This window comes from Rattus norvegicus, chromosome 6 (genome assembly GCF_021556685.1).
Source record: "Rattus norvegicus strain SHRSP/BbbUtx chromosome 6, alternate assembly SHRSP_T2T, whole genome shotgun sequence".
Taxonomy (NCBI): Eukaryota; Metazoa; Chordata; class Mammalia; order Rodentia; family Muridae; genus Rattus; species Rattus norvegicus.
The window spans coordinates 12,150,491-12,171,362 of NC_141539.1; the positions used below are offsets into that span (position 1 = coordinate 12,150,491).

At 46.4% G+C, this 20,872-nt stretch overlaps 1 protein-coding gene across 3 annotated transcripts in view; it reads right to left on the minus strand.

Annotated features, from left to right (window-relative positions):
* Ppp1r21 (protein phosphatase 1, regulatory subunit 21) overlaps positions 1 to 20,872 on the minus strand; it is a 69,241-nt gene that overhangs the window by 24,151 nt on the left and 24,218 nt on the right. For all 3 annotated transcript variants that reach the window (XR_015621975.1, NM_001271305.1, XM_087553662.1), the window contains 8 exon segments: positions 19,007 to 19,059; positions 18,174 to 18,323; positions 15,126 to 15,227; positions 14,947 to 15,035; positions 11,098 to 11,234; positions 7,943 to 8,035; positions 4,746 to 4,873; positions 1,586 to 1,738 (listed from right to left, as the gene is read on the minus strand). Coding sequence is in view for 2 of the 3 variants with exons in the window: in NM_001271305.1 (NP_001258234.1) it covers positions 1,586 to 1,738; positions 4,746 to 4,873; positions 7,943 to 8,035; positions 11,098 to 11,234; positions 14,947 to 15,035; positions 15,126 to 15,227; positions 18,174 to 18,323; positions 19,007 to 19,059 (905 nt within the window). In the remaining variant the exon portion in view is untranslated.

The window sequence follows — 20,872 nt, forward strand, 5'->3', positions numbered from 1 at the left end:
CCTTCAAGCTGTCCTCAAAGTTCCGCATACAAACGTGGTGCCTGCATACTGACCACTCAAAATAAATACAATTCAAATTTCTACTCTAAAAGCAGTACTATACCAAGAGTAGAAATGGTTTTCTACATAAGCAATTAAAATTATTAATATAGGATATCCAGGAGGTGTTGAATGGATATGACCTAGACATACCACGTCTGTATAAGAAACTGTGAACAAATAAATTTAAATATTTTTTAAATTCTTAATATGTAGGGAACTCTTTGAATTCTAGCTAGGGACACTTACTTTAAAAAGACTTAGAAGTAAGCATGAAAAGCTACCCTGCCTCACCGTGCGTCAGCACAGACACGACATTCAAACACTGAGAAACTCTGAGCCAGGTGAGCAGGAAGCCTATGTATGAGTAGCTGACAGTCATGAAGTGTAGTCGGGAACACTAAAAGTTGCAGAAGCAGAAAAAAAACGAAACATCTGTAATTTTGTTCTAAGTATAGTAAGAATATGTAATGATGACGTAAGCAATGCAGGGTTCATTGTCCTACTTTCAGTCTTACCCCTCATGGGACTCTCCCCTGTGTGAAGACTGTCTACATGCAAAAAACTGACTGTACATGTGTGCTCATGTGCACAGAGACTATATGACCAAGATGCATATGTCCTGCTTGAATATACTTTTAGAGGTTTACCCTCCTGATGCATTGTGTATTATATATATTCCATATAATACATATGCAGGATGTACACTGTTATAGTGACTGGAGGAATGTGTACCATCCCCACTCTTTTACTGTCTCTCTAGTTCACTCTGTGAATCTGTAGGCCTTAACCACTCCACTGCTGGTGGGTGGGGCTGTTGCCTGGCTCTCACCCTTGTATGCAGTGCTAATAGTAAGTATAGTTTGTGTTTTAGGGTTTTATCTATAAAACACATACAAACATTCTTAGAGTAGAACATTCCAGATGAATTAGCCCTAATTTCAGCTTCAATTCAGAGGCAATCAGTTATCAGCCTGGTACATATGTCTGGGCCCTGGGCACCTCTATGAACCTGCTCATGCTGTGCAGAATGCCTCGTTGTTGTTTTCTAAACCGAAGTTTCTCTGTACCATTCGCTCTTTGCATTCACAATGTTTTAGAGCTCACTGTTGCTCTGCACATGGTGTCCACTCTATCCCTGTTTGCACACTGTGTGGTTTTACAGTGTGGATGCTCCATGGTTCATTTACGTGTCCTCTTGACTTATGAGCACTGAGGAGCACAGCCTTGCAAACATCTTCTAGGCACAGTTTAGAGCACTGACAAGCTGAGTGTTTAGGCTGCCTAGTTTGCATGCTTTATAGTTAAGCATGCCACTTCTCTGAAGGGCATCCCTGGCCATATATAAGGCTACCCAGTACCCTAGAGTTGTTTAATTGACGTCTTTGTGACTGATGCTCCCAAAAGGAAATGCTGATTGAAAGTCTGTGAGTGCAATATTCCAAAAGAAAAACAGAAAAGACACAATGCTGTGGTCCCCACCCCAACACAAGACCAATAAGGGTAACGTGAGTAAAGAAACGACGGGTTAGCAGCAGCCACAAACCTTTCTCAAAGACTTCATATAGGCAGCAGCTTTCTTCTTGTACTGTAGCATGCATTCAGCTGAGAGGGGACTAATGAATCCACTGGCTGTCTTGGGTCCATAGCTCAGTGAAGCAATGAAGTAGTCCATGTTGTTGCTGAAGAAAGATGCAATCTAAACACAGCATGAAAAGAAAACATGGCTTTCCAACAGTTCTGCACGACAAGAAAACATGGCTTTCCAACAGTTCTGCACGACAAGAAAACATGGCTTTCCAACAGTTCTGCACGACAAGAAAACATGGCTTTCCAACAGTTCTGCACGACAAGAAAACATGGCTTTCCAACAGTTCTGCAGTGGTCTGAATAAGAATGGGCCCCAGAGGCTCACATGTTTGAATGTTTGACTCTCGTTAATGGAACTATTTGGGAAGGATTAGGAGGTGTGGCCCTGTTAGAGAGAGAAGGTGTGGACTTGTTGGAAAGAGTGTCACCAGGGGTGGGTTTGAGGTTTCAAAAGCCCATGCTAGGCCCAGCCGCTGCCTGCCTACGACTTTCAGATGTGCATTCTTAGCTATTGCTCCAGCACCACACCTGCTTGCCTGCCACCAAGTTCTCTCATGGACTCACCCTCTGAAACTGTACGCAGGCCCCCATTTAAATGCTGCCCTTTTTAAGTTTCCACAGTGTTTTGTCACAGCAGTTGAACCACAAGCTCTCAGAGCAGTTTGAATGAAATGAAATTTCCACACCTGCCCCGAAGCCTGCACTTATCTGAGACGACCTTCACAACGTGTGATAGGAAGCCCATGTAAACACAAGAAGACTTCAGATGTGCCCTGCTCATTACTCAAAGCCCAGGCTGATGCAGAATTAGTCTGTAGGTGATTAACTGAGCTCAATATATAGCTCTGGCTGGCTTAGAACTCACCATGTAGACCAGGCTAGCTTTGAACTCACAGAGGACCACCTGCCTAGGATTAAAAGCATGTGGCATGCTCAGCTATGGGTGTTTCTCATCAGCTATAACTTCTATATTGTTCTTAAAGTATCTATGTTTGGGGTTTTTAATGTTAACTTTCAATATCTCATATTCCAACAGAATAGATATGACATAAGCCTCTTATTCATAATTGCTACCTGAACCTAGTTCTGTACAACCTTAACTGGTTAATTATAAATAGAACATGAACAAGACTAAAAAATGTGTGGACTCCTGCCAGACTGAGCATGTATTCAATCTATATAACAGCTACAAGCCCCACAGTGATATTTGTGCCGAGCTATGGTTCTGAATCTACAGTGCTATCTGGAATGGAGAAATAAAGACAATGATTGGCTAAACGTCCTAGCTACAGAAAGAAGTTCTGCGTACACTGGCAGGTGTCCTAGTTTGTCAGTATGAGACAGTATTTGTGAGAATTCAACCCTGGTAAATATTGCTCAAAACTAAGCAACCACACTCCAATCGTCTACACGTTTCACTTTTTATCAGTCTTTTACAGCATCAGGTAAAACCCAGTGGTCGGTACTATATGGCTCATGTGAGTGAACACTTTGTGGCAGTTGGTAGTATTTTAGGAGGTTGTGGGGTCTTGCGGAGGAAGCAGGACACTGGGGGATGGGCCTTATGGTAACAGCCTTCTAGTTCTTATAGGCCTCCTTGCTTCCTGACTGCAAATGTAATGTCACCAGCTCTACACGTTTCACGGCCACCGATCCACCATGCTGCAGATGTATTACCTCAAACAGTAAGCCAAGTCCAACAACAGACATTCCAAAGTGGAGAGACCAGGAGGCCCTGGGCCTGCACAAAGAACCACAGGCAACTAAGGGACACTGAGAGTTCCCAGGGAGGAGCGAGCGCACCAGTCAGTTACCCAAGACCAAACGGTCAGCCCTGAACACATACACACAAGAGACACAGACTCAGTGTTGTGGGGATCTTTCTGGAAGAAACACTCTGACACCAATGAAAATGGAAGAGACAAGGTGCCACCAGTGGACTGAAGTCAGGAAAGCTCCCAAAAGGCTTCAATCCCAGCTTCCACTCTCATTTTGTGCTCTAACACCACAAAGTAGGGCAGTTTTCACTGGTGTGTATGTGGCCATCAGCAGGTTGTTAAGGGCAACAACCCAGTGTTTCAGCTATTCCTCAAGGTCATTCTGTTCCAGACAGCAGTGCAGGCGATTTAGTAAGTCACTAAATAAATCACTCCATCAGGATCTAATAATTGTCTTTCTTCCTTACTATACTTCATCAGGGCGTAACACTTAGGAGTGCGTCTGTGTATCTGTGTGTCCATGTGAGCGCGCATACGTGCAGTGAATTCATGGTCTCATTAATGTATAATCTCCAGAGTAAACCAATAACTACAATTCTCCTTTAATTGTTTCTTGCAAGGCATTTGGTCACAGGTAAGGAAACTAGTACAGGCTCTGTCCAACAAGATCAGCACTTGAGGGCCGGGGAGACGGGGACTGTCTTTGCTGCCAGTTGCCAAGCTGAGGCCCATCTCCAGGGTCCACGGGTAAAAGGGAAGACTAACTCCCACAAGCTGTCCTCTCAGCTCTTTGGCTGGGGCCATGGCAGATAAAAATAATGGTAAAGATGCTGTATTATAAATGAGTAATAATATATCACTCAAAAGAGTTATGGCTGCAGATGTGTGCTCGCATGTTGATCCGGGTGTGGCGTGCGAGCAAGAAGAGCTGTTTGGGAGGAAAGAGATGAGCGGGAAGGAAAGGGAAAGGGGTACGAGGGCCATGGGGCTGGACACAACAAAACACAGTGTCAGATACGTAAGCAATATCATAATGAAACCCATTGTTTTGTATATGAAATAAAAAAAATTGAAAACTGCTTTGGTTTTAAAAACCAGTGGATGAGCCACTCATTCACCAGCGTGCTCAACGGTCACTGCCACGGTGTTTTAGATATTCAACAGATGGGTCACTGAAGAGAAGGCTGGGGGGCACGGCACAGTGGCAGAGGGTCTGCCTGCCATGCACAAAGTTCTGGGTCAACCAGGGACTGCTCCTCCTCTTCCTCCCTCACGCACGTGCATGCACACGCACGCACACGCACACACGCGCACACACAGGCCTTATTTCCTGACGTTTTTTAAGGAGCACGTGTGGAGAGCTGACTTTAAGTTTGGGATAGGTTGGAGCACACTCACCTTCCCCGCTCCGTTTGTTAACGCCACTGCTGAGGACAAAATGCAGTCGTTAGTCGTTACCAGCTTCTGCGTTGCTGTTGGAAGTTCATGCTCTATGGAAGCCTTTTGACTATAGTGCTTGGAAATATCTATAAAAAATGATGAGATGAAAACATGAGTATTCACATACAAGCTGCATGCAGCTAGCCAGTCGGATTGATTCTCACAGCTAGTCTTCCAGGTTTATTAAGTGCATTTGAAAACAATGACCTCAAGAATCAAGACTGTGCTACATCAGCTGGTTACAAAGTGAATAGGAGGTGGTGTGTGTGCATGTGTGTGTGTGATGTGTGTGCATGTGTGTGTGATGTGTCTGTGTGTGCATGTGTGTGTGATGTGTGTGTGTATGTGTGTGTGTACATGTGTGTGTGTGTGCGCACATGTGTATGTATGTGTGTGTGTGTGTGTGTGTGTGTGTGTACAGGAATGTACACGTCTGTGTGAATATATGCACATATGTGTGCACAGGTGGCCAAGAAGGCCAGAAGAGGGTATTAGAGTCCTTGAAGTTGGAGTTATAAGCACTTATGAGCCACGTGATAAGGGTTCTTGGATTGCAACCTGGTCCTCGTGATTAAGCATCAAGCACTCTTAACCACTGAACCATCTCCAGCCCCTGTATGCAACTTCTAGTCCACTGTTCTGTTCAGAGACAAGTTAGACTTTTCCTCTATTCCTCAGCCACTTTTCCTTCTTACATGAGTTATTTTTGTTTTGTTTTCTTTTTCTTTCAGTAGCAAGGACCAACCCCAGGGCCCCGCATGTTTCTGGCAAGTGCTCTAACCTCTGAGCTAGAGTGTCCATCTTCACACTGTGGTCTTACTATGTCACACTGCCACTACAAAGACCCAACGAGCTGGCACAGGGCTATTATGTCCCAGAGTGTTTTACATAAACGGCCTCCGCACACCACAGCATGTGAGAGAACCAGGTGACAGCCTACAGTAGTTCTTTCTCAGCTCCTCCTCCACCGCATGGCTTCTAGGAATCAAACGCCACGGTCAGTCCTGGTGAGGGACAGTATCTACTGAGCTATCCTGCTGCCTCGGTTTGGATTCAATCTCCACATAGAGCACACATTTGACACTCCCATGCTTTCCTTCTATGCTAACCACCTCCTACTCACCCTGCCTGGACATCCTTCCCATGTCCAAACTAGAGGGAGCAAGTCTTATCACTCAGGCAGAGCAGAAGGGAAGAGGGCTACAACCAAAGTTGTCTTTAAAGCCAAGATCCTGCCAGGCATCGTGGTGCAGGCCTGTAATCCCGTACTCAGGAGACTGAGGCAGGAGCACGAATTTGAAGCCAGCCTAGGTGACAGGGTAAGACCCTGACCAAACCAAACAAACAAACACCTAAACAGCAATGAAGAGATGCTTCTGCTAACACCGGCTACTACACTCCAACTCTTCATCGCACCAGTCTTTCCAGGCAGGCAAAGAGGCTGAGACCATCACCCTAGCAACAGGGCCCACAATCACCTCCCCATCCTTCCTGTTTCCCACCTTTCTCTTCTTTTGTTATGTTCATTTTCAAGAGTAAAAGCAAGCTTGAAAATGTCATGATGAAACCCATCATTCCCTCACTAAACTGGAAAAGAGAAGAAACAGCAGCAGCACAGGGGCTGAGGAAGCCAGCTGTCGTCCACAGCCTCCAAGCAAGAGAAGTAACACGCTGTGTCCTGGACACCTCAGCTGCATCCTGACTTCAGAAAATGTCACAAACACAAACTAAAGTGTGTTAATGTCTTTAAAGCATTTTAGGCTCCTTAGGATGTAACTGATGATTAAAATATCAATAAAAATAAAGATACTGTGACATGCCAGTCTTGAGGAGGACACTAATTCTCTCCCTCCTTCACATTGTACAAAACACTTTTGCACTGAGAAACAAATCATTTCCTGTAAGATAATCACTAACTGCCAACAGTGCGGAGAACCTGGGAACTTAAGCTAGTTACGCGGCCCCTCAAACAGCTCCTGCATCTTTCCCCTTCCTTCCTGCCCTTTCCAGTTTCAGAAGGGAGGGGCGAGGGGACAGGGCATCTAGAAGCAACACAGAGCTATGAATTGATTATTACTCAGAAGACATCCCTCAACTCCTTGGCCAACAACATTGTTTGGAGGGCTTGAGGTGGGAAGACAGGGTTTCTCTGCATAGTTCTGGCTGTCCTGGAACTCATTCTGTAGACCAGGCCGATGCTGAACTCACAGAGATCCACCTGCCTCTGTCTCCTGAATGCAGGAATTAAAGCCATGTGCCACCACTGCCCAGTGGCCAACTGTTTTTTAAAAGTACAGAACCAAATGAACACTAGACAGGTCCTTAACCAACATTTATTTATTTACTTATCTACTTACTTACTTATTTATTGACACAGGGTCTATCTATGTAGGCCAGGCTGGCTAGAACTCAGAGATCCTCCTGTCGTTACCTCTCAATACTGGAACTAAAGGTGTGTGCCGCTACACCTGAGATTTTTATTTCTTAAACGTTATGCCCAACAAGACCAGACTTAAGACAGGCATTTCAGATGGCAAAGCATGAGCGTGGAATACAGCTCGGTGTGGAACATTATGTACCGTGTTCAAGGTCCCGGGTTCAATCCCCAGCACAGAGCAACAACAATACCAAGGATGCTGGTGAGATGCTGGGCCTGGGTGTGTGTCTGCACCACAGCATGCCAGAGCAGAGGCAGGGAGATCACCAGCCTAAACCATAGAGAGTTCTAGGTGGTCAAGACTGCACAGTGAGGCTGTCTCACAAAGACAAATAAATATTCTCAGGATAAGGGACACTAGGATACCATTTTCTAGAGACATTGGGCTTGGTTTCTTTATGCCTGCATGCTTGAGTTCTAACATGATAGCAAATTTTGCTGAGTGCCACTAAATATCATGTCTGGTGTAGTCCAATCACAGTGCCACGCTGAGTCACTACAGTGAACCCCTGTGCCAAGGTCTCCTCTTCTGCACTGCGCTTCTCTTCAGAAATAAAGCAGCTGGAAGAGAAGGCTGCAGCTATGTACCTCCCCATAAGCTGGAGGCTACTGAGCCTCTTTCTGGGCTGTAGCCCTCAGCAATATGTGTTTAAGTGAAATGCAGGCAGATCGGAAGAATGAAGGTTTTCATGGACTCAGGTCCTGGTTCAAGGCTCACCTTTCATGACGTCATGAAATCCATGCAGAGCAGCACCAACATTTGTTAAGACAGAAGTGTAGTTTGTCCGAAGGAGTCCATCTGGCTCTGTACCTAGGAAAAAACCCAGTCACAAGCCCATGAGCATTTCCCTAAGAGCTGATAGGGTGTGTGCAAGCATGCGCTCATTGACACCCACAGACAGCACTGAACTCACACACACAGTAAATGAAGAAGAGAAAATCAGTAACAACTCAGAAGGACAGCACGAGTCTGTCCTAAGTGAGCCGAGTCTCTCCTCCAGCAGCGTAGGACAACAGAAATCCCACTCCTAACAGGCACAGCCCAGCCCACAGGCCTCCTTCTCCTCTGTCCCCGAGCTAAGGCCGGATTTCCCCTTCTTCTCCCAGCCAAGGCTGCTAAGGCTCCGTTCTGATCAGTATGGCCAAGACATGGGGAGGAGCCCACTCTTCACCTGCTCTCACACCTCTGAGACGGAGGCTCTTCCTTGACCAAGTGCTGCATGGCCCTTGTCACCCCTGGCAAGCCAAAGAGACCTGAAGCTCCTGAGATACAACTGTCCCCAACACTTCAACTGTGGCTCTGAGATTGAGCTCTAGAAAGAAGCAGCAAGGAAATGATCTCACCTGGGACACATGAAAAAGTTTTCAAGCCTATGGCTCTCACGCAATAAAGTGGTGTGAAAGCACAGAAGAAACTGGCCAAGTCACTGAACCAGACGATAGGTAAATTACCACAGTGAAACGACACCGTCCTCTGGTGGTCACAAATCATAAACATGAACCTCAAAAATTCTACCAGTTAGTTATATGTTAACTCTAAAGAAGCCTGTATTTAATGCAATCATCCTGTAAGTGACACATGCCCCAAAGCCTTCAGAAAAGTCCAGAGCGATGATCCAGCAATCACAGAGCTTAGTCCAGGGTCTAACTAGGGAAGGAGAAAGTGAAGTCTCTCAAACCACTGTCATCGTGAGCGTGCATGGCCAAGGCTGAGGCCCTGAGCAGCAGCACTGAGCAGCCTCAGGCCCCCAAAACTACAGTGCGTAAAGAACTGTGATGTTCACTGATCAGAAGACCTAAGAAGTCTATCTCCTGGGGCTAGTATAACAAAGTGCCGCAAACGGGAAACTTGCATTACGGAAACCCGAGAGCTGGTGTTAGAACTCATAAAAAGGGTCCTGAGCAACCAAAATGCCCTTGGAAAATTAGAAAGTAGGGAGTTCACATTTCCTCATCTCAACACTCACTACAAAGCATCAGTCATCAAAATGGTGTGTGACGTCACAGGAGACAGGCAGATCCAGAAACGACACTGGGAGTCCAGAAGGAAACTCTGCACGTGTGGTCAACTGCCTTTCAGTGAGGGTGCAGGACCACAGAGAACTGTCCTCTCAGCAAATGGACCTGACATGCTGGGTGGCCACATGAAAAGGAGCCAGAGCCTCACCTTGTACCACACACTCAAACTAAGTCAAAATGGACCAAACACCTAAGTGTAACAAAACTGCAAAGCTCTTAGAAGAAAACATGTCCTCATAACTTTGGACTTGATAAAGGGTTTTTACATATGAAAAGGTGGGACCCCCTCCTCAACAGAAGGAAAATAATAGTTAGACAGATAACTGAGATTTGTCACACTTAAAGATGTCTGGGCTTCAAAGCAAGCTGAAGGCAAAGTAAAAGTAGGAGAAAATCCAGTGGATCGTGCATCCAACAAGGGACTTGGCTGAGGAATACACAAAGAACTGTTATAACTCAGTGATAAGAAGGCAAACAACTGAACCCAATTTAAAATGAAGAAGAGATCCAAACAGATGTTTCACCAAAGAAATAACCATACATGTGGCACAGCTGGACAGTAGGAGAGGACAAGCCGAACCGCAGTGCAGTCACTTCAGAACCACCAGGACAGCTAAGACCGAAGTCTGGTAATAAGAACAGCTGGGGTGTTGGAGAGTTAGCTAGTGGTAGAGCGCTTGCCTAGCAAGCTGGGGGACGGGGGACCGACAGTTAGGGAAGACATGGAAAAAATTAGCTCTCACATATTGCTGGCAGGAAAGCAAAATGCTGTTTTGGAAAACTGTCTTGGTAACTCCTCAGATAGCTCGACACAGTCACCATCTGATCTAGCCGGTCTGCTCCTAGGTACAGAAATGTGTCGCCAGACCCAGAGCATGAAAAGGTCAGCCCACATAAAAGAGTGTGTGTCTTAATGTCTGAGACATCACTGTCAAACAATTCCAGGTTCTTAATGAGTGGACCTGTAGTGTTTGGTACAGAGGCACGGAGTGTGGACACAGGCTCACGCTAAGCCTCACCACATGAACTAGTGAGCACAGCAAACTGCATGCAGTGGTCCCACTGTTAATGCACAGACAGGAGATAGAGAAGTGGATGCTTAGGGCTAGACAGGAGGAATGGCAGCCTGGAAAGCAAGAGCTAAAGAACAAAGGGTTCTTCAGATGGCAAATGGTGTACAATGGTCTGCACTGCAGGGACCCGTCAGGAGTACACTGCAAGCTACAGAGCTGGACTTAGGTGGGTAAACTGAGCAGCAGGTAACTGAGAGCCGAGAGACAATACCAGGTGCTTTTCTTACGCTGCCATTCACGCTGTAAGAGTCCTCCCTTGTCCCCCTCTCCCTCCTCCCTCCTTTAAAGGCCAGGATGCAAAGGAAGGCAGGAAACTTAGGATACTCCTGCCTCAGCTTGCTGGGCCTACCTAAGACCACAGATGTGCCACCAGGCCCAGCTAAAACCACAGCATTCTCAGTGATTTCCTCAGTATTTCCTGTAATTAGGCCAAAGGGAGATACTCCTCGGCTCTGAAAGCTCCGTGTGCTGTGCTGCTATCAAACGGCCATGATGCCCCTGGGGCTTCCTTAGTGAAGTGGTTACACGTTCACGCTATAGGCAGCCATAGTACGCCCTTCTCTACTTAAGAAAAAAAGAGAGAGGGAATTCATATTTAACCCATGGTTAATGACAAACAGTTTATCTTAACTTCGTTACACAACACTCAAATCCATTTACCTTTAATTCCCTAACTCTAGCTCACTGAGCTCAGGGTTTTCTGCTCCTGACCTTCTGCTCCTCCCACTCTCCACGCTCTTTAGTCTTTCCAGCCGAGCTGCGAGCCGGGGGTCTCACTTACTTGGCAAGGCGAGGAGAGTGATGTACGTCTGCAGCTTTTCAAACACGGCTGTCATCCTCTTCATGTCCTGGGACAGCTCCAGGTTCCTGGCTCTCAATGCAGGTGTGCAAAGGGAAGATTCACATTCTTCTTCTAAACTAGGAACAGCAGTTTCAAAGGTAAGCATCCTCAATGACTTTCTTTTCTTGTTTTTATGATACAGGGTTTCTCTGTGTAGCCCTGGATGTCCTGAAACTTGCCCTGTAGACCAGGCTAGAAATAACCATCTCCCTCACACAGAGCAGAGATCTACCAGCCTCTGCCTCCAGATTACAGGTGTGTGCTACTATGCCTGGCTTCCTTTGGTCTAAATGGATGGATAGATAGACAGACAGTCAGACACACACACACACACACACACACACACACACACACACACACACACACACACTTTTTTATTTGTCTAAATGCTTTGCCTGCGTGTATGTCTCTATGTGTCAGGTTCATGAGGAGGCCAGAGGGGTTTAATGTGCTCTGGAACTGGAGGTCTGGGTAGTTGCTGGAAATCAAACTCAGGTGCTCTGGAAAAACAAAATGTGCTCTTAAGCACCGAGCCACATCTCCAGCATGAACGTGTATATATATTGTTAAGTATGAAAATCATGTTTTCAAGACGTTATTTGTGTGAATGCACATGCCACGGCATCAATATGGCAGTAAGAAGGCCATCTGCAGGAGTGGGTTCTCTCCCCCCACCACGTGATCCCAACAGCCGGGCAGCAGAAGTCTTTAGCTACTGAGCCACCCTCTGGACTCTATAAAATAGGAATGTGTCACTGGGTTTCTCACCGTGACCTCTCACAGGACTTTAAGAGTCAAATAGTTCCAAGAAACAAAAGCAAAATTGTCTCGTTTCCCTAAGGATTGGACGAAAACTGGTAACAAAACAGTACAGGACAAAGCAAGAGGAGACATGGAGGAGAACCAGGCTGCCTCTGTGAGCTGACACCAGGGTCACAACCGCTCTGCTGAGCCTCGGTTTGTCATCGTCACAGCAGACAGAGCTGGGCATTCCCACGTCTGCAGAGTGGGCATGGGAACACGGGGAGCCGCCTTGCTTTTCTTCTGCTCTAGGTGAGTTTGTTAGTTCCATAATAAACACACGGAGGCCATGCCAGGGGAAACCTTAAATCATTTATAGAAGACATTCATTTAACTGAATTCCTAAAGAGAATTAATGAAACAAAAACTGGTATTGCTGCTACTATAGGCTCACACTTAAATGTCCTTAATATTATCAAAAACATACTTGACCATTTTCAACTTTAAGTAGGTACTTTAACTATAAAGTTCTTTAAGTGTGGATTCTTAATAATGTTGCACATTGTTAATGTGCAATAATCAAGTAAAAAAGCTCGTGCGAAACTAGAAAACCCTGCCATCGGGGGCAGGAAGGTGAACTTCAGGTGAGTCTGGGCCATGCAGCCAAACTCTGTCTCCCACCCTCAAACAAAACAACAAAACCTAGAAAAGTTAACGTGGAGACAAGATTTCATCTCCTCCCTCCCTTCATCTGCTCCCGACGTGGTTATTTAAAAAGAGTTGGGCCAGCAAGATAGCAGAGCAGGCAAGGGCATTAGAGAGGAGTTAAGCAAGTGCTTTAAGATAAGTTCATAAAGAGTCAGATGGGCACACCCTTAATCTCGGCAGAGGCAGAGGCAGAGGCAGGCAGGTCTCTGGGGGGTCGAGGTCTGTGCTATACAGTTGAGATCAGGCTGGCCAAGCCTACATAGTGAGACTGCCTTAGATAGGTAAGTAGGTAGACAGACAGACAGGCAGACAGATATTATAAAAATGTACAGTCATAGACAGACAGACAGGTAGATATTATAAAATGCACAGCCATAGAAAAATAGATGGATGAGTGGGTGGATGGGTGGGTGGATGGGTGGATGGATGGATGGATAGACAGACAGACATATAGACAGACTGATGTCATGAAAATGTATAGCAATGTAAAATAACAAATCCTTTCAGTGATTTAGTTTGGGCCTCATTGTTTTTGTTTTGTTTTCTGAGATAGGGTCTTCACTGTGCTGCACACTGACCTAGAATTTATAATCCCCCTGCCCATTTCCCATGGGGTGGGACTCGGAGTGTATACTGCCAGGCTGGTTTTGCAATGCTTCTGAAATGCAATCTTCTCAAACAAGCCACACCAGTACTGTCTATTCTGTTTTAAAGTCTTTTTTAAAGATTAATTTATTCACACACACACACACACACACACACACACACACACACACACACACACATATATATATATATATATGAGTGCTCTGTTTTTATACAGACCTAAAAGAGGGAATCAAATCTATTACTGCAACCAGAGCTTCCAGGGACTAAGCCACTACCTAAACACTATCCATGGACTGACCCTGGACTCTGACCTCATAGGTAGCAATGAATATCCTAGTAAGAGCACCAGTGGAAGGGGAAGCCCTGGGTCCTGCTAAGACTGAACCCCCAGTGAACTAGACTGTTGGGGGGAGGGCGGCAATGGGGGGAGGATGGGGAGGGGAACACCCATAGAGAAGAGGAGGGGGAGGGGCTAGGGGGATGTTGGCCGTAAACCAGGAAAGGGAATAACACTCGAAATGTAAATAAGATATACCCAAGTTAATAAAGATGGAGGGGAAAAAAATCTATTACTGATGGTTGTGAGCCATCATGTGGTGGCTGGGAATTGAACTCAGGACCTCTGGAAGAGAAGCCAAGTGCTCTTAATCACTGAGCCATCTCTCTAGCCCCTGTCTTAAAGTGTTTAAATCTTCTCTTATGCACAAACCTTAGAATTTGTTTACCCAAATACCTGGAGTGGTTAGAATTCAGAAATAAGATATCACATAAAATGTATTAATTCCTAAAAACAAAACTTTTAAAAATCAACAATTAATTTATGTAGCTTCTAATTTTGTAATATTTTATATTTCAAGAAATTTTTTGTTCCATTGTATTAAAATCCTTAATTTAAAAAAATATTTAGGTGCAACAGAAATCTTTGTGGTTTTAGATCAAATATCAAAGTATTAAAACTTGTCCGTGGGTTGGGGATTTAGCTCAGTGGTAGAGTGCTTGCCTAGCAAGCTCAAGGCCCTGGGTTCGGTCCTCAGCTCCAGGAAAAAAAAAAAAAAAAAAAAGAAAAAAACTTGTCCGGTGGGCCTAGTGTATGCCTTAATCCCACCAAAAGCTGAGGCAGGTAGACCTCTATAAATCAAGGTCGGGCCAGTCTACATTGCAAGCTCTAGCCAGTCAAGACTACATCATGAGATCTTGTCTCAAAACAAACAAACAAACAATATTAAAGGTTACAAGCAACTTTATCAAATTTCTTGTACATTTGTATGCCTTTATAGAAATTTAATGTGAATATTAAAGGTTATTGAATACTTAGGGTAGAATATTCAAGGACCTGGGCCCAGAGCAGATAAAAGACTTGACTTTATAATTTAAACAAGCCCACAATAGTGATAAAAAGGTATCACTTCAAAAATACCTAAGGACTAGATTCAAATGCAGATGTTAAATATTCTAACTCCCATCTATACATTAACAACAAAGGAATAATAAAAACTGAAAGCCAAAATTTTTCTTACAAAAAATGTGCCATTCCCAATTATTGGAACCACTGACTATGACGTCATGCGATGTTATTCAGTCAGCAGAGCAGAAGGCAGCTGACTGACCACTCAGACTGGCAGCGAAAGACCCAGGCAGATGCAAAATGCCTGTTACTATTCTATTAACTGCAGGGCAAGTCGGTCCCACCGGCAGCTCCCCAGGCTCCCTGGCCTCTCAGAGAATGAGTACCTTTTTAACTGATAAGGAAGGATCTTCCTCAGGAAGCGTACATAGGAAGTTAGGTGGTCTGAGAACACTTTCAATTTCACAGTTGTCTCCTGCATAAAAAGTAATTTCACAGTTACAAGCGTACTCGGTAGCCCAGTAAGAGCTCCTATTTTCTGTTGTTAAACAAGGAGGAAAATTACCAGGACAGTCACAGTATCTTCTGTAATGCTCTCAAATAAATGCAGCATTCCTTCCTCCAGGGGGCGGACATACGCTGCGTTTTCATGAAGGTGTTGGGAGAACTGAAAGAGAAGAGTGTGAATGAATTCTCTGGAAGATGTGCATCAGCATGTGGGAAGTGAGCTGGAGCGTGTGAACTCACTTCTCGAAAGCCCTCTAAAGCCCCAGATAAGAGGCCGTGATCCTCACCCCAGTCCAAACCAAGGAAGCTGGAGAGTGATGACAGGATTTATAGTCAGGCATTTGAAGAAACAGGAGAGTCACAACACTGCACAGCCAGTGAGGGCACAGAGGGCTGCTCATCAGGGACCCAGGGAGAGACACACAGGAGATGGAGGACCTGTTGCGCTCCGAGGTGTTCAGAGCAAGCCCGCCTGGCAGCTTTCTGTATACTCAATACACCACTCAAGGTTAACAAATGCCAGGACTGAAATCAGGGTGAGTTAGAATGTTTATTACATCACTGATATCAGTGTGCGAACACAGCCTGGTAGCATACAGTGTACACTTAGCATTTGTGAGGTTCTGGGTTAAATCCTGACATGGGGAGGGGGGACCCCCACTATATTTTAGACAATTTAGAAACAACGGGGTTTCACTTACTAAATGTCTCAGCCATCTAGATATGTCTGAACTCCTGCATATAGACATGTACAACTGTCTTGTCTTCTATACCGCTCGGGTACTCCGATAGCCACTGCCTTATAACTCTAGAAATGAGCTTACACATTTTTTGCCATCTTTTAGCAAAAGGTTTCCAAACCTTCAATATTATAAACTTCCAAACAACAGAATATGAAATACTGAGACATACGTGAACTCTTCAAAATAATGAAGTGTCTGGACAAATTCAAATTACATTAGTTATTTGTATGAGCTTCGGTGGACTTGTGGAATGAGAACTGGTGAAAGCCAAGCAGTGATGAGGCACAGGATGGAACCACTGACGTCTACCTAGTGTTCACTGCATGCCAGCCACTCAGCACTTCATTTGCTTCGTGGGGATCTGTGGAACGGACATGCCCCTCCCATTTTAAAGAGGAGGAAACAAACACAGAGGGATTTAAGGCAAGTTTACAAGTTGACACAACATGACAGAGCTAGACTGGGAACCAAGAAGTCCAAGTTCAGAGTCCAGGTCTCTGCTAAATGAGTAGGCATTTGGGGTGTCTGGAGACAAGAGTACAACCATCCCTAAAAGTACTACACTGCACTCTCGTGCACAAACACACGCACACACAATCTAGGAAGAGTCCCACAGGGTGAAAAAGCATGGCTGACCATGGATCATATTATCAAGCCCACAGAGGACACCTTTGCATCAAGTCCTTCACTTCCCCCGTGTGTGAGCTGGCCTCAGTGACATCCATGTTTTCTTGCCTTTGAATGCTACCCACTCAGACTGTTTCAGGGTTAGTCAGTGTGATGGTTTGTATGTGCTGGCCCAGGGAGTGGCACTATTAGAAGGTGTGACCTTGTTGGAGTAGGTGTGTCACTGTAGGCGTGGGCTTAAGACCCTCATCCTAGCTGCCTGGAAGCCTGTATTCTGGAAGCCAGTATTCTGCTAGCAGCCTTCAGATAAAGATGTAGAACTCTCAGCTCCTCCTGCACCATGCCTGCCTGGATGCTGCCATGTTCCCGCCTTGATGATAATGGACTGAACCTCTGAACCTGTAAGCCAGCCCCAATTAAATGTTGTCCTTTATAACACTTGCCTTCATCATGTCTGTTCACAGCAATAAAACCGTTACTAAGACAGTCAGTGTGACCAAAATCACAACAGGAATGCCAATGGGGCTAGACAAGGGTTTCAAAGGACTGACTTCCATGACTTTTGAAGCAAACTCCCTAAGGGATGAGGACATCAAACGCCCTCCAGAGAGGAGCTCATGAGGAATAAGCTGCAAGCCTCCATCTAGCACTAACTTACCAGGCCTAAGCCACCTGAGAGAAATCCCCGAGCCGGTGACAGGCAAGTCAGGAGCCACAAACCCCCTAGTCAGCTGACCAGGAAACCAGGGGATAGCCAATGTCTGCTGCTTGACACTAAGTCCAGGGTACCTTACTGTCCAGCCATACAAAACGGATCTACTCATTAACATTTTAGCTTTGTTGATTAAATAAAATCTTGCAGACGTCCATAAATCCTTTTTAGAATTACCTGGGTAGGCGGGAACAATCTTTTGGTCAAAAAGAAAGTGCAGGGACTGAGGAAAGTAGCAAGTAAACCTCTTCAACCCTCAGTTCTGCCGCACCGACCCTGAAGAGTACTCACCTGGGAATGCCCTGTCCCACTAGACGCCTCAGCAGAAGGAAGAGAGCAGGCAGAGTGCATGGCTGCCTGGCCCAGCGACAGACTCACAGCAACCACACTCAAGACAGAAACATGCCAGGGAGTCAGCCCTCCCAGCAATAAAATGGAAACATCCACTATGCCAACAGTCAAAGGGTCGCACAGGCAGCAGCAAGGGAAGGTCTGCCCTAGCCCAGCTCCAGGCCTCCGCTTTGTTGTCCTGGCCTTCATCCCATTCCTCCCCTCCAGGGATTGCACATTCCAGCCAGAAGTTCACTCAGCATCCCCTCCAGAGCCCAAGCTCAGCCCCTCCCACCATGCTTTCCTGCCCCACAGCTCCAGCCACATAGCTCCTTCTGGGAGTTGAAATAAACAAACAGAAACGACAGTCACTACCCTCTTCCCCCTCAAACCCTGCTCAGTCTTCCAGGTTCTCAGATGAGAGTAGCACGGAGTTCCCTGGCCCACTGGTTCCCACTTGCTGGCCACACTGGATGCTGGCCACTGGCTCCCTCGCTCATCCCGTGTGTCCCTTGATGTGTCAGTCTGCGGTCTCCTGATAATTCCCTAACACTCTGCATTTGCCATACTCATTTTCACGAAGACCGTGACTTGAAATTTCTTCCTGTCTCCCGCAATCCTTGGCTACGTAGTCTGAAAAGAATTCCTTATTGGTTGTCCCCATTGTGCAGGCAACAAAAGGCACTGTATTTACCTTCTGATTCAATGGTGATATAGTGTCTATGGCCGAATCAACAGGGAAGATCTGAATCCTCTGCTCGGTATAGGTGTGAAAGTTCAGAAGAGCCGGCACAAGATCCTGAACAAAGGCCAGGGCCTGCCCAGCTAAATCCCGCATCTTCAGCTTTAAAATGCAAAGTAACATGGTCACCTATCAAACGGTTGTTTTAGAGGACTCCAACCCCAGTGAAACCGCAAAGGTCCACATCCCTTTCTCCCTCTTGGATCTCAGTGCCCTCCTGTCCAAGTTAGCGTAGGAAGCCTACGACCCTAAACAAAAGCCTGGCCAAAAAGTAAGGTGTCCCATAATTCAATTCTAATGTGATAAAATGAAAAAAGATATTTAAAAAAAAATCAGTAGTACTACAATGTTGCCACATGCCTTTAATCCCAGGACCTGGGAAGCAGAGGCAGGGGGATCTCTTTGAGTTTGAGGCCATCCTGGTTTATAAACTAAGCTCCAAGTCAGCCAGAGATATGCAGGGAGATGCTATTTCGATCAAATAAAATCATCAGTAGTGGTACTGGGTAAAGGTGCTTGCCGCCAACGCTGCCAATCCTGCTGAGCAGAGGCCAGGATGTAGAGGAGAAAATAACACTCCAACAAGCTGTCCTCAGCCCCCACATGAGCTCTCCCCGAGTAACATAAAAAATAAACTAGTAGTTTCAGAAAGCAGTAGCACCCGAACTCAATAAAGTCAATCCTCACAGTGTAAAGAAACGAGTAGGCAGCATGTGAGCGGGCGCGTGCGACACAGAGCAAGCGTTAACCCTCTGACTGGGACGCTCACACCAGCCCAGCCTTACCTGGTGCCGCCTATTGTGCAAGGGAACGTTGAGAGCGTTGTACTGATTACACTCTACGAAACAAAAGGGAGGCCATTAGAGCGCATCTCAGCCTTCAGAGGAGGAGCAACTGCAGAGTCAGCCTCCTCAGAGACCAAGATGCCAGACCCCACAATCACAGCACAGGGGGGCGCTATGTACAGCGAATGTAGTAACTGCTTTCCTCTTTAGTTCCTGCAGCTCTTGGGGCCTCAGGATTCCTTTAGAGGCCTGTGATGTCCCTGCTGTCATCAGCCATTCTTCTACAAGAACCCTGGCCAGACTGCCACACTGACCTCCAAACATATAGTTTCCCTAACAGAGCCACGTTTTCAAATCCACCATAGCCTGCTGCTGCTGGTCCCAGCACCTCAGTGCTCTTTCCTATCCAGTCTCCTCCAGCCTCCTCATGCGCAGGCGGCTGCCACCTGCCTTGGCTGCTGCCCACGACAGGCAGCAGGCTGCTGCTTGTAGCTGTTTCTACCCCTTTCACCTCCTTTCAGCACGGCTCACTCACAGCCACAAGCCATTCTGAGTCCTGGGCCTTCTCACCTGTGCTCTCTAAGCGAGCTCTGCTGTCACTCAGCCATGCGGGCCCACCTTGCTTGCTCTGTCCCTCGGCACCTCTGCCTTCTTTCAGTTCCACTGAAGCCTTGCTTCTTGCCCCACTGATGCTGGTCATCCTTTAAAAATGCCCTGATAATAATACCAGAGGCAGGTCTGCCACATTAGTCAACGTAACTTCAGCGGGGCCTCCAACTCTGCCAGGAAATCAATGTCCTCCCTGCTGTCTACTAGGACCAGGCCAAAGTGGAAGTAATTTTTAAAAAGAAAATGTGTGTGTGTGTGTGTGTGTGTGTGTGTGTGTGAGAGAGAGAGAGAGAGAGAGAGAGAGAGAGAGAGAGAGAGAGAGAGATTATGTATCTCATACATGTACAGGTGTCCAACAAGGCCAGATTAGGGATTCAGACTCTCCGAGCTGCTGTGTGCCTGATGTGGGTGCTGGGAGTCAAACTCAGGTCCTCTACAGGAGAAGCACATGCTCTTGACTGCTAAGCCGTATCTCCAGTCCAACAGTGCTCGTAAACTCCCTGACTCTGCCTCAGAGGCTGAAGGCCACAGCTCAGCTAATCCTCTTCTTGGGCTCTGTAGCAACAGTTCCTCCTGACTGACTGAGAGACCTAGCACATTTCTTCTTCTTCATTCTAAGCATCTCCCCTCTCCCCCTCCCCGCCCTCCCTTCTCCCCTCCATCTCCCACCCCCAACCCAGCTCTAAGACAGGGCCTTTCTATGTATCCCAGGCTAGTTTCACACCTGCACTCTCAGGGCCTCAGGCTCCCCAATGCTGGTAAAACAGGAGGGACACAGCACATATCCAGCCCTCCATCCTTTACCTATCCTGTAACGGACTTCTTTCTGCCCTCACCCATTTCTTTATTCCCACTGGCTAGCTAAACATCACTTTATCAGTCCCCTAATAACCATCTATCTCTGAGTCCTTGTGCTAGCAACTGGGTGGGCACAGAAGCCCTTCCCTCAAAAACAACTAGTTCTCCCAAAGTCACAAGATGCAGCCAGCAGGCTCAGCTGCCTTTCCAGTCACTGTCTCTGACCTCCTCACAGCCAGGCGCAGCAATGACCAACACCACCCGACGGAAGCACTCCCTCCATGAAAATCCTCACTGTTTCCCCGCCTTCTCTCTGTCTCAGCCCTTCACTGCCCACCACTGAGATGGGCTCACAGGGCCCTGCACAGGTGCCTCACACTGTGTGTCCGTGTTCCCTGGGCTCACACTGGGGCCAGCAGGGCCAGCATGCTTCTTTCCTGAGCTGTGTGAAATAGTAAC